This window comes from Sciurus carolinensis, chromosome 18, assembly GCF_902686445.1.
Source record: "Sciurus carolinensis chromosome 18, mSciCar1.2, whole genome shotgun sequence".
Classification (NCBI taxonomy): Eukaryota; Metazoa; Chordata; class Mammalia; order Rodentia; family Sciuridae; genus Sciurus; species Sciurus carolinensis.
The window spans coordinates 5,868,170-5,881,716 of NC_062230.1; the positions used below are offsets into that span (position 1 = coordinate 5,868,170).

Here is a 13,547-nt window from a genome sequence, read left to right on the forward strand (position 1 = left end):
CAAGGCCCAGAGCCTGCCGTGTGGGCACAAATGAGGTGACATCACACTGCAGCGTAGGCCCCAGCTCACCTGGATATGGGATCCGGCTGCAACCGGACTGTAGGCGCTGTCCACGTAAATTAAGGCTGAAGGAGGACAGGGACCAGGGACCCCAAAGGAGACCCGGGCAGCGTCTCAGGAAGCAAAAGTTCTTGAAAAAAGGAGCTTTAGGTGCTGTGCTGGGCGCTCGGCTGACCCACCTGGGCAGGCCATTTGGGGGACACGGAGGATGGATGACCACGTGGGCTGCTGGCCCGGCGAGGGCAAAGGAGCAGTGGACAGATCTCGTCCCAGCCCACAGAGCTCAGCTGCCCCAGGGCAGGAGGGAGGGGACTGACACCAGCGAGATGATGGGAGCAGCGGGTGCCGGGCAGCGCAGGTGGGATGGGGCGCAAGGACTCAGGGAAGTGGTGAGGCGGCCGGGGTCTGGAGGGAGAGGTGGGAGGCGACTTGTGTGGAGGTGAGAACAGAAACCAGCAGAGAGGGGCAAGGGCAGAGGGAGCGGAGGAGGCGAAAGAGAAGCTGGGCGAGGACAGCCGGCCAGGGGTCCCGGCTCCAGGCAGAGGAAGGAGGAGGAAAGCACAGGCTGAGCAGCCCAATCCAAAAACTCAAGATCCAAAACGCTCCAAACTCCAGGACTTTCTGACCCCTCCCCAGGACGCTTGTTATGCATATGCAAATAGTCCCAAATCCCAAGCACAACACAAAACAAAAACTCCAAAATGTCAAACTCTTCTGGTCCCAAGCATTTCAGGTGAGGGAGCCTCAACATGTGTGATTCATAAATTTGTTGCAAAGACCGGAAAGTTTGGGTCCTGTACGGCCTGTGCCACCTGCACACGGACATTCCTGCGGCACTGTCCTCACCAGGGGGAGGACAACCAGAAGAGGACGAAACCACGGCCCGAAGCAAGCTCACCACTTCCTTCCTGTTCCAATCCCACCAATGGAACGAGAAGGGACAGAGAAGAGCACCTTAGTGGGAGAAGCCACCTCTGATGGTACAGCAAGTGGGCTGGGGGCTCACCTTCAGCTCTCCCAGAAGGGCCTCAGGCCTCGGGGAACATGAGCGCCTCACGTGCCGGGTCAACAAGCCCATCGGAAGGAGCTCCAGCCAGGGCTCAGCGAGCTACACGGCGTGGCTCTGGGCGTTTGCACCAACGGAGAACGGACCTAAGATAATGGTTCTTACCCACAGAAAGCAGGCCCGGGGCCATCTTGGTTTCCTGGACAGACTGAGCCATCCCAGGGCCCACAGGGTTTCAGGGCCACAGATCATCAGGCCCAGCGGTCACCTTCCTGGATGTACAGGAGACCTACATGGACTTTACGAACGGCCAGTGATTGCCGCAGACCTACTGCGACAGAGTCCCTGAAATACAGGATTTATTCTGAAGAACTTTCAAGATGTTTCTAAGGTGCAGCCAGGGTTGAGAAGCACTGATGCTTCCAGACGTAGCCTAAAACTTTGCAGCTGGTGAATCTAAAGTGTGTATTCACTGAAGATCAAGAGCAAGATGGCAGAAACACCTCCATCTTAAACATGAAGAAAAAGACTTTGCCATCTGATTATCTGATTTTTTTTTTCTTTTTCTTTTTTTAATGGGATCTCACTCTCTTGCCCATGCTGGCCTCAAACTCCTGGACTCAAGTGATCCTCTTGCCTTAGCCTCCCAAGTAGCTGTGACTATAGATGTATGCCACCATGCCCAACTGCCATCTGACTTTGAGGCCCCGACTTCTCTGTTCATTTGCTGTGTGACCTTGGACAAGTCACTTCACTTCTCCATACCTGAACTATAAAGATAAGTAACAACAATACAAAGAATACAAACCTGAGCTACTAAAGGGAACAATGGATCAAAATTGCATGGCATGTTCCCTGTACCTAGCAGGCCTTCAGGAAATATTTGCTTCTCTCTCTTTTCTAGAATCCAAGTCTCCTAGTTTCCTGGTATATGATGCTTTGAGACCTTTCACTCTATGGTATGCCCCACCCGGAGATTGAGACTCTCACAGGTTCTGTGTTCTCACAGCCCTGGCCCCGGCCTTGGCCTGTCCTCTGATCCCAGTTCCCTGCCGTGGAGTGGTGTGCACGTCCTACAGGCTCTGGCTAACGCACAGGCTCTGAGTCTGTGGGTCAGGGTGGACCCATGGTCCTGCCTTGTTCTCACACCCTGCAGGCAAACTGATGCTCTGGGTCCTGGGGTCCTCTGACCACACTGGTGTCCACCATGGCCAGCCCACCTCCCCATGGACTCACAGCTGCTCTGGGACTGGTCTCTACACCTTATTCATCTCTGTGTCCCCGCTACGGTCTATGCTCCTACATGGAGCTGGAAGGATAAAAAACCAGAGTGAAAGCCATTTTCTGGCTAAGTAAACACGGTCAGGGTATTCTGTCCATGACTGGAAGCCCTCCTGGCAGACCTGAGGGTACTGTGGCAGGATGGGGCTGTGACCTGGAGCCTCCAGCGAGTCCTGGCCTTGAATCCCTGCCCTTTTGCTCACAATAGGATGACCTGAGCAAGGTGCCAAACCCTGAGTCACAACAGCCTCATCCATAAAATGACATGACCGTACCCAGCCTTCATGCTGCCCCGGTGATGGCTAGAAACATCTAAACTGGAACGTGCTCCCGGGACGAGGGATCACCACAGCAGTTTTCTGAAAGGCACCACCTTCTTCTCATCTCCCTACCACCTGAAGGAGGTCTGTGACGTGAGAGGGGTGGCTGGCCAGGACAGAGCCATAGCAACACTAAACCATTGGGAGGGCCGGTGGTCACCCAATCTGGAAGGGAGTGGCCACATGAAGTTCAAGGATGGTGCAAGAGGGTTGAAGATGGGACGCTTTCTGGAAGAGGCCAGGCTGGGGACAGGGGTCGCGACACAGGAAGTCAAAGGAGTCGAGGTCCACTGATGGACAGCAGGGCTCCTCACGGAGCCTGTGGGGACAAGGCCAGACCAGGAGGGAACCTGGGGTCATCAGGAGAAAATGGCAACTAGTCCCAATGTCTGCTGGGGCCCAGGGCTCCCTGCAGGTGCTGACCAGGCACAGATTTCCTCCCTGGACACAGCCCGTGGCCCACTTCCCAAAAGCCTCGCACACCTGGGATGCAGGTAAACACCAGGGCAGGTCAGACGTCACTGCAGGCCACAGAGACCCATGACAACTGCACAGGGTCCAGAGGCCGGCCACCTTGTCCCTCCCTCCACCGCGCCGCCCGCGGGTCTCAGTCAGGAAGTCTCCCTGCCCCAGCTGCTTCTTCCTGCCCTCCCCTTTCTGGAATGTTCCATGGCTCCTCTGGCCGGGCGGGTGCCAACTCATGCAGAAAGGTGGCTGCAGTCCTGGTGAGGGCAGGCCTTCTCCCGCACATGCCTGTCCCTCCTCAGAGCTGACCATCACAGCCCACACAGTGAGGTGCACTTTCTCTCTCATGTCTCACCTCCCCAGGTAGATTATAATCATCACTGAAATTATGCTCCACAGTTTGCAAAATGCCTTCCTGCGTATTACTTAATGTAATCCCCACCCTAAGCCCACAAGGTAAATATTGTTATTTTTTTTTACCACAAGGATACTGAGGCTTAGGAAGGCGAGACGACGTGCCCCAGGTCTCACAGCCCACCCATCACACATGCCCCATGTCTTCCAGCTCCAAGGCCAACAATGTGCCCCATGCTGAGGCAGCCATTCAAGGTTGGGACTCCTGCCAGCTGTGTGACCTCTGGCAAGTTACTTAACCTCTCTCTGCTTCAATTTCCGCAGAGCAAAACTGTGATGGATACCCACCTTGCAGGTTCTTGTCAAGATTAAAGAAAGGAATACGATAAAGTACTGTATTTGGAATGGTGCCAAAACTAATAATTAGTTACAATTATTGTTATACCTTGAATGATTCTCTTGGTCTCTTAGCTCATTAATTTTTTTTCTAATTCACTTAGGTATCTTGTAATATATTTGAAAGGTAGCCATCAAAAAAATAAATTTTCACAGATTGAGTAATGCTGGGTTTTAGGACTGTTCTCTTTTCCTTTATTCTCCTAGTCCCCTAAAGAGTTTGGAACACAAAAATCTTCCTACTCCAGTGTATACCTCACTCACACACACACATGCACACACCCATGCACACACAGTCAAATCTCAACAATTACAAGTGTCCCACAGAATGTAAAATACTAGAAAACACTGACCTACACTCGCCTTGTTGGGCTGTCCCTGGATAGCTAGGGGACATGTCAGTCAGGGATGGAAATTTCACAAACCTAATTTCTATCACTATAATGGGTCAATCTCTTATGTGTTATTTCTCTATTGCTCCAGTTTTAACTTATCTGAGATTCTAGAAGAAACATACTGTATAAAATAACATCTATTTCTTTTCCTCTTTCAAATTAAAAGAGAGAGAGAGAGAGAGAGAGAGAGAGAGAGAAAGAAAGAAAGAAAGAAAGAAAGAAAAAAAAAAAAAGCCAGGCATGGTGGCACACACCTATAATCCCAGGCACTCGGGAGGCTGAGGCAGGGGGATGACAAGTTCGAGCCAGCCTCAGCAACTTAGGGAGACCCTCAGCAACTTAGCAAGACCCTGTCTCAAAACAAAAAATAAAAAGATCTAGTGATGTAGCTCAGTAGTACAGCATCCCTGGGGTTCAATTCCCAGTACCCAAAAATAAAATAAAAAAGAATATGCACACTGTTTCCTGGAGGAAGAAGACTCACGTGACCAGGTAGCTAGTCAATGCCCAAGGTCAACAGAAAACTTCCTTTTTCTCAGGAGTTCAGTTCCTAAAGTCAGAGAACAAGTCCCAAACTCAGGGACCCTGGAAGGCAGAGTGGATGACCATCTTTCTCTCCCTGCCTGGGTTAGGATAACCCTACTGCACACCCTCCAGGCTGTGTTTGGGGCTAGAAGTTTCAAGATTAAGAGGAGGATGAAGTCCCCTGGGGTAAAAAGCTTTATTCTTTGGAAGATTCCAATTATAGAACACTCAGTCAGGCCCTCGTTATCTTTTATATCTTTTCTACTTGCAGAACACGATGGGGGAACCAGCTTTTTGCAGTGGGAGACCAACTGGATCTTCAAAGATTCCTCTCGAGAGCAAGAGAACAAATCTGCCCATACAGCTTTGGCACTGGGATTCAAAGAAGCGTTGTTCTCTCCGAAGTGGATTTCACATACAAATGAACCGATGAATACTATAAACGTGTTAGCTTTATTCAATCCAATCGATACAGTGCGAATTAAAACTCGGAGGTAAAAATGGATCGTGGCTTTTTGTTGACACTGGGAATTGGCGCCCATCCCTGGTTAGGGCAGACAAATAGGACGGTCTGCCTGTAAAGCTGTCAGGCGCATCTTGGGGGTGGGGTGGGGGCTGGATCCCAAACCCCAAGTCGGGAACCTGGGCAGCACGGGGCCGCCCACCCCGACGAGCAGCCAAGCGCCCAGGCCCGGCCGGAATGCCCGCCCCTCGGCCCGCGGTCACTTTCCAGCCTCGGCCACTTGGCCACTTCGCATTTCCTACATTCTTCTCACTGCGCAGACCCCTTCGGCCCGGCCCGGGAGGCCGACAGCTGCGGCTGGCGAGAGCCAAGCAGGAGGCTCTAAGGAAGGGGTGCTGAGGGGCGCGGGAGAAGTCGGTGCGCCCGAGAGGCTCGGGGGATCAGGGTCCCCCACGCCCCCGTCCCCGGCCGGCGCCCCACACTCGCGAACGCAGGTCCCCGAGGCGCTGCCCTGCCCAGGGGACCCTCCGTCGGTCCCTTCTCGGGGCTCCCCCGCCTCCCGCGCCCCCTGCCCTGTGCTGGTCGATCGGCGGACCGCGGCCGCGCGGCTCCTGCGGCTCCTCCGAGCCCGCCCTGCGCCCGGCACCGGCGCCCAGGCCAGCGGGGATGCCCGGTCCCCACCCCCCGGACCGCCCAGGTCTGCGCGCAGCTCGCCCCCTCCCGGGCCCCTGGCGCGGTCCTCTGCCGGCCTGCAAGACCCCAGCTCCCTCCAGAGTCCCTCTCGGACCCTGCGGCTCCCGGGCTGTCCCAGCGATGCCCCGAGTCCCCGGTCCTCACCTGAGTCCGCTCGAAGCTCTCGCGCTCCGCCGCCTCCAGCCCCGTGCCCACCCCGCGCCGGCTCAGCACCTTGGGCAGCGGGTTGGGCACCTGCTTCATGGAGCTGGCCATCCGATCCATGTCGCCGCGCGGAGCCGAGTCAGGGGCCCTTGGCCGCCCCGGGATCCCCGCGGCGCCGCCCGCCCCGCCCTACCCGCGGGGATCCGGCGCTAACGGGACGGCTCCCGCCTCCCACTGGCTGGGAGCGCCGTCCGTCTCTGCGAAGCCCCGCCCCACCAGAGAGGCTTCCCCCGCCCGCCCCCGCCTCTGGAGTCGCTCGCCTCGCGCCGCCCGGCTGCCCCTCGGGACCGCAGGCGCGCCGTGATTGGCCCGGAGTCCCGTCTGTCACCAGGTCCCGCCGCGGGGCGGGGCCCGGGTGGGCTGCCCTGACCTGCCCCGGCTCGCCCCGCCTCGGCGCCCGGCGCGCGCCTCCCCTCCCCCGCCGGCCGCGCCCGCTCCCCGGTGCGCTGCGGTCCCCGGCCGCGCCGCTCTCGCTCCCGCCGCGCTGCCCCCGAGGTCCGGGGCCGGGGGCGGGCGCAGCCCCTGGGAGTCGGGCCTCCGGGGCATCTCGGCCGCCTGGGCACAGTGTTTACTCCCTTCCGGCCTGGGACGCCGAGCGCGAGAAGGACCGGCTGCGCGGCCGGGAGGCGCCCCGCCGGGTGGCCCCGCGTCCGCGCCCGCCGGGGCCCAGCCGCGCTCCCACTCCACTCCCTCCCGCATCCTGACCCTGCGGGCCCCTCTGCGGTGACCGCAGAGCCGCGGTCCCGGGGCGCTGGGCTAGGTGCGCGGGAACTTCTCGGCACCTCCTCCCACACCCCCATCGTCCGGACCGCCCGCAGCGTATTTGTTGGTAGAAGCTCTTGTGGACACTGCGTCCACACCACCGAGGGCCACCCCTCGCGGCCTGCGCGGACGTCAGCTAGGGTACCAACTGGGAGGGAGTGCGCTGCTCAGTGGAGATGCTGAGCAAAGTTACGTGTTCCGTCCAAGGCTAGTTTGGGTGTGACCAAAAATAAATAAATAAATCTTTGAAGCGCAAAGGAATGCATGACACCTCTCAGCAAAAACGATTTGCAAAAATTTAGTGGTGCGAGCGTATTATATACTTACTACTTGCTTTCTTGCTTGCTTCATGGTGTTGGGGATTGAACCCACGGCCTCACGCATGCTGGGTGACTTTTTTTTTTTTAAATTAAGGCTTTTCAATAAAAATCCACATTTTGGGGCTGTGTGGCTGAATGATAGAGCTCTTGCGTAGCATGCACGAAACCCTGGAATCGATCCCGCAGCACCAGACACACGCACCCGCACGCAGAAAATTGCATTCCATAGACGAGGGAAGGAGTGAATGGGCATTTGCAGAAAAGAGGGAGCCGCTGAATTGTTTTGCTCGGAGATATGCTTTGAGGTGCTGGCATTGGTGGGATTGGATTATATGAACCAGACGAAAAACAGGGAATCAAGACAGAGACGCCAGCAGTAGGTGAGACAATAAAGGGCCTAGAAGAGAAGAGAAAGTTCTTCCGCTTGAGAAGTTAGGCGAACACGGCTTGGGAAGAGGGGATGGGGGAAGGGAGGCCGTGTGACTGACGGAAGGTGGTTTCCTCCGGGCTGCCTTCGGGTGTCAAGGAGGGAGGCCGCTTCACATTTATGTAAATGGAAGGGAGGGGGAGTAACCTCCCCTTGGGTTCCTCTGGAGAGAGACTCCAGGTCACCTAGTTTTCCAGCTTTCGTGTCTAGAAAGAGATGGGTGACTTTTTAACTGAGAAGGGGAGTCTGGAGGCTGGTTTGGGAAGAGAAAACTTTGATTTTAGAGCAATATCCTCATAGTTAATGGCCAATGTGCAGGTGGATGGATGGAAGTAGAAGGACCCAGGAAGAATGGGAGAAATCAGAACTCCCAACCAAGCAGGAGGGGAGGTGTACTGTAAATTGCACCCTATTGGAAGATAATACAGGGGTGTGGTGTTTAGGGGCTGTGAACATGTGTCCCTCAGAGTTGTAGCAGGAAAGGCATTCACACTCAGAGGGCTCACGAGTTTAAAAAGGAGCACTATGGAAAGGTGACCTGGGCTAAAGGAATCTGCCAGGTAAGGTAAATTCCTGGGAATGCTGCAATAGAGGGAAGGAACATCTGTACCCCAAAGGGGACAGGGAGAAGAGGGAGCTGTCCTAGAATCAGCTAGGGGCTCAAGTCAGAGAAGGCCTTAGGTAGAAAGCCAGTCATGGGAACAGTTGTCTGGCCTGGTTGGTTTGGGATGGACCCCCAGTCTCTCCCCTCTGATTTCCTGCTAGTGCCTCCCATTGGCCAGACGGAGCAGGAAGTCAAGGGCAAGAGTGTTGCAACCCGTGCACCCTCTCAGCACCCTCTCAAGGTGCAGCGTGGAAAGCTGATCCTGCAGTGCAGAGGTCCTTGCGCAGGGGAGCGTCTGGAAGGAAGGACAACAGGGAAACAGACGAGGTCCCTCTGAACTCCAGATGTCCATTCGAATCCTGCTCTCTCCTCATGCTCTGGACCCAGATAAAGAGTGATTTATGACTCTGCTCAGATTTTATGGCATCAATAAACACCGACCCTTTAAACAGGGATTAAGGGATCAGCCTAGTTCTTATTAGAATAAACCAAAGCAGGAATCAGGAATTTGTGGTTTGGAGGCACCCCATTGGGAAAACTCAAGCCAGCTACCTCCTCTGTGAAACTCAGCAAGTTCAAAGCAAGGATCTCCCACTTGCCAAGGATGGAGAGAAACCCCCACCCCCCCGCAAGGTACCTGCTGGCTGCCCTCCGCTCCTACTTTCAATCCCAGCAATGTGGGAACTACTTATCTCAGTCCTTCCAGGGATGCCCTGTTTTGGGGACACAAATTCCTAATCTCTTCCAGCACTTTCTTCTAATCATGGGTGAAATGTGTCCCATCCCACATCTAGGTTGTTACTGTTCAGCATCTGGCTAAAGGAGGATATATAAGCCAGTCACACTGTTCCTATAGGTTCTTGAAGGTCAAGTGTACTTTTTAACAAGTTTCATGAGTTGTGGTTGAAGACATTAGACTGCATTTATTCAAAGCATACAATCTGATGAGTTTTGACACATAGTATGTATATGCACATGCACGGAATTGTCACCATCAAGATAACAAACATGCTCATCACCCCCAAAGGTCTCCTGCTGCTCCTCTGTAATTCATCCCTGCGTCTCCCAATCCTCTGTGGCCAGGCAACTGCCAATCTGCTTTCTGCCACTGTAGATTAGTTTGCATTTTCCAGAATTTTGCTTTTCTTTACTTTTCAGCTAGGGGTCTGAACTCAGGTTCTCATGCACGCTAAGTAAGTACTATACCACCGAACTCCATTTCTGCTCTGCCCCATAGAATCCTACACGATGTGTTCTTTTTTGTCTGACTTTTTTTCCCTAAGAATATTTTTTTCTAGGAATCAAACCCAGAGCCTCACACATGCTAGGCAAGGGCTCTACCACTGAGCCACACCCTTAGTCCCCGGGGAATTCTTTTGAAATTCATCTGTGCAGTCACATGTAGCCATATTGCATTCCTTTTAATGACTGAGTAGTATTCTAGTGCAGGAAAATTCCACAATTTATTTATTAACCTAGAGGATCTATTTTGTTTTTGTTTTGGTACTGGGAATTGAACCCAGGGGTGCTCAACCACTGAGCCACATCTCCAGCCCTTTTCATTTTGTATTTCAAGAAAGGGGCTTGCTAAGTTGCTGAGGCTGGTCTTGAACTTGCAATCCTCCTACCTCAGTCTCCCAAGCATGGGCCCATCTGTTCCCAGTTTTTAACTGGTATCTGAAAAACTTGTTATGAATAGTCATGAAGTAGTCTTCCTAGGAACGCCTGCTTTCATTCCTCTTGGGTAAATACCTGAAATATAATGTCTGGGTTGCCTGGTATATACATATGTAACTTTTTAAGCAATTGCCAATTTGTTTTCCAAAATGTTCACACTGTTTTATATCCCTGCCACCAGCACATGAGGGTTCCAGTTGCTTCTCTTCCTCGTCAACACTTGATGTGGTCAGTTTTTGTGATTCAGCCATCCCAGTGAATGTGTTAGTGTATCTACTTGGTGTTTAAATTTGCTCAAACTAATAAACTTGCTTCTTTTTCACTTCACAGTTTATCATAGGCCTTGCTACAAGTTAGCAAAAGTAGATCAAACTCCACCCTTTTTTCTTGTTTATTCATACACACACACAGATCTACAATTTTTCACAAATGGGATCCTATTCATGTTCAATCCCCCAAATATCTGGAGAAGTGTGGTATCTGCATACCTGGATCCTGGTGCTCACCTTCTTGTGAAGGACGTGATTTTTGTTTTGCTCTGGGCACTGGGGATTAAACCCAGGACTTTGTACATGTTGAGCATTATTTTCATTTGCTTTTTTTTGACATCTGCTATTCTCTTTGGTAAAGAGCTTATTCAAATCCTTTGCCCGCTTTTAAAACCTTTTGATTTTGAAACAGACAAGACACTACAGAGTTTCTACATACCCTTCAGCCAACTTCTTCTGTTATTTTCCATAACCATGGGGCAATTGTGTGAGCCAGGGAGTCAACAGAGGCACGATTTGATTAACTGAACGTTTGGATTTCACCATGGACTAATGTGCTGTTCTGTTCCAGGATCGAATCCAGCAGCCCACGTTGTCATCACCAAGTTTCCTTAATCTCCAATCTCAGTCTTTCCTTCTCTTATGCTCGTCATTTCTATGCAGTACTAACAAGATATCTTCTAGGATGCCCGTCCATGTGGGCTGATCCTATATTTTCTTATCTTTAGATTGATGTTGTGATTTTTTATTTTTTATTTTTATTTTTTGGTACCAGGGATTGAATCCAGGGGCACTTTGGCTCTGAGCCACATCCCCAGCCTTTTTTATATTTTATTTAGAGACAGGGTCTCTCTGAGTTGCTTAGGGCCTTGCTAAATTGCTGAGGCTGGCTTTGAACTCGCGATCCTCCTGCCTCAGCCTCCCAAGCAGCTGGGATTACAGGCGTGTGCCACCGCACTTTGGTGTCTTAGTTTTTTCACTGCTGTGACTAAATGTCCCACCAGCACAATTATAGAGGAGGAAAGGTTCATTTGAGGGCTCACGGTTTCAGAGATCTTAGTCCGTAGAAGGCTGGTTCCATTTCTTGGGTCTCAAGGTGAGGCTGACCATCATGGCAGGAGAGGGTGGTGGAGGGAAGCAGCTCACATCAGGTGATCAGGAAGCAGAGAGAGAGAGTCTCCACTCTCCAGATAAAAAATATATACCCCAAAGCCACGCCCCAATTCCCACCTCCTCCAGCCACACCCCACCACTTCAATTAACCCCATCAGGGATTAATTCACTGATTGGCTCAAGACTCTGACGACCCAATCATTTCTCCTCTGAATCTTCCTACATTGTCTCACTTGTGAGCTTTTGGGGACCCCCTCACATCCAAACCATAACACCTGGCTCTCAATTTTTTACTGGCAGATACATAATATGTGCCGAAGACTGAAAACTGTTTTATTTAAGGATTTGGTCAGATGTTGACATGTTCATGCCAGTACTCAAAGTGTTAACTGTGTGTATAGGGGAGTGTGTGTCTGGGCATGTGTGCATAAGTGTGCAGGTGTGTTCGAGTGTGTGAGTGTAGAGGGGGTCAGCCTAGATTGGTGGGAGTGGGGGTGACCAATAAGGGGCAGCAGAGACCGGCCAGGAGAAGTCTCAGCTGCCCCATGCCTGGCCAGGGCAGGGGATTGCAGAGGACCTCCTATTCTGGTTGATTCAGGAGCTAAGACAGAACCTGCAGTGGGACCAGGCAGCCAGGAACAAAGCCCAGATGGGAAGCCACGCCAGATAGGCAGCCCAGAAGCCAGGAGCGGGGAGACAGCGCTGTGTGACCCCGGGGATGGACCCGGGTCAGGTGTCTGCGGAGTGAGATGATCTCATCCTGTAGCAAAATAACGCCACCAACCCAGACGGGAATCCTTTGAGAGAAAGATGACAAGTTCATTTGTGGACACACCCAGTCTCAAATGCCACTGAGAAACGCCCAACACCCGATTGAACACCAGGACGTCAGAGCTGCAGATGGGTGAGCCTCCTAGGGAGGCAGGAGACGCTGCTGTGAGCCCGGATCAGAGTGAAGGGGACCCAGCCGGGGACCCGGAGTGAGCAGGGGCAAACATTCGCACAGGTGTAGCCAACCTAGGTCAAGGGCCCACGTGCTCGGTTCACCTGGGTTTAAAGAATTCACCCAGGTCAGGACAACAAGGCAGGAGAGCACAGGAGGGGACCCAGCCTCCGAGCTCAGGGTGCTTAGGTGTCAGGCGGGCATACAGGAGTGACCAGGGAGAAGGTGAAGGAGACGGGGACAGGAGGGCGACCAGCAGGCTGCAAAGCCATTCAAGGCCAGGAGGGGAGTGATGTGACACAAAAGGGGCCGATAACAGTGGCAAAGGACCCTGAGAGGTCAGGGAAGGGCGAGTGAGGCCAGGAGGACCTGAAAATGACGTCCAGGCTCTCTGGAGAGCAGTCTGGGTAAATGTGTGGATGCTGCAATGTGCAGGGGTCTCCCAAGGACACCCTCAGGTTTAGGAAAGTTCTCTAGACGCGCCCACAGGACTCCCGGAAAGTTGGCTTACTCTCCATCACAGTTTTTTAGGGTGACAAGACACAAACCAAAATCAGCCCAGGGAAGAAATGCACGGAGCAGAGAGCAGGAGGGTCCCCGCAGAACTTCCAGTTGTGCCCTGCCGTGGACTGGGGCAGCGCCGTCCTCTTCCGGCAATGACAACATGCACTGAGGGTCATCAGGGGAATATCGCCAGGGAGGCGCACCCACGCCTTGCCGTGCAGAGGTTTGAAGGGTCCCTTTACGTAGTGGCCACTTGTATGACTGACCTCGATTTCATCTCCAGCCTCTTCAGAGGTCAGCTGATACCCTCTGGTCCAAACCCACATCCTAACCACAGTGTAGGACTGACCCATGTGGCCAAAGGCCCCCAGGCCAACAAAAACACCTAGCAGGCAGGTCATTGCAAGGGCTTGGGGATCACCTCCAAGGAGCCAAGACCCAAGCTTTGCAGACTCGAAGTCACTGTACACTAAGAGGTGGACTCCATCTAAGCAGGAGTGGCTGGCGTCACCATCTGGCTACTCCAGAACATCTGGCAGAAGAAGGAAAAGGGGTTCACGGAGAAACGTGGAGAGACAGGTAAATGGGACAGTGCTTTGAAGAGGCATAGGTCACAGGGAAAGCAGAGTGGAATCCAGGATCAGAGGAGATGGGGTGGAAGAATCTTAGGTTGTGTCCTCACAGGGGCCCATTTGGGAGAGGAATTCTGCAGTGAAGGTCAGGCTCGCCATCTGGCAGTGAGGTTGTTGAAGTGGGCTAAAGGAGG

The 13,547-nt window shown here is 53.1% G+C and overlaps 1 protein-coding gene across 2 annotated transcripts in view; it reads right to left on the minus strand.

Annotated features, from left to right (window-relative positions):
- Hip1 (huntingtin interacting protein 1) overlaps window positions 1-6,276 on the minus strand; it is a 138,878-nt gene extending 132,602 nt beyond the window's left edge. For both annotated transcript variants that reach the window (XM_047533327.1, XM_047533326.1), the window contains exon 1: window positions 6,103-6,276. In XM_047533327.1, coding sequence (XP_047389283.1) covers window positions 6,103-6,222 — 120 coding nt within the window. In that variant the 5' untranslated portion in view covers window positions 6,223-6,276. The remainder of the gene's footprint in view (window positions 1-6,102) is intronic.
- Window positions 6,277-13,547: the final 7,271 nt, after the last annotated feature.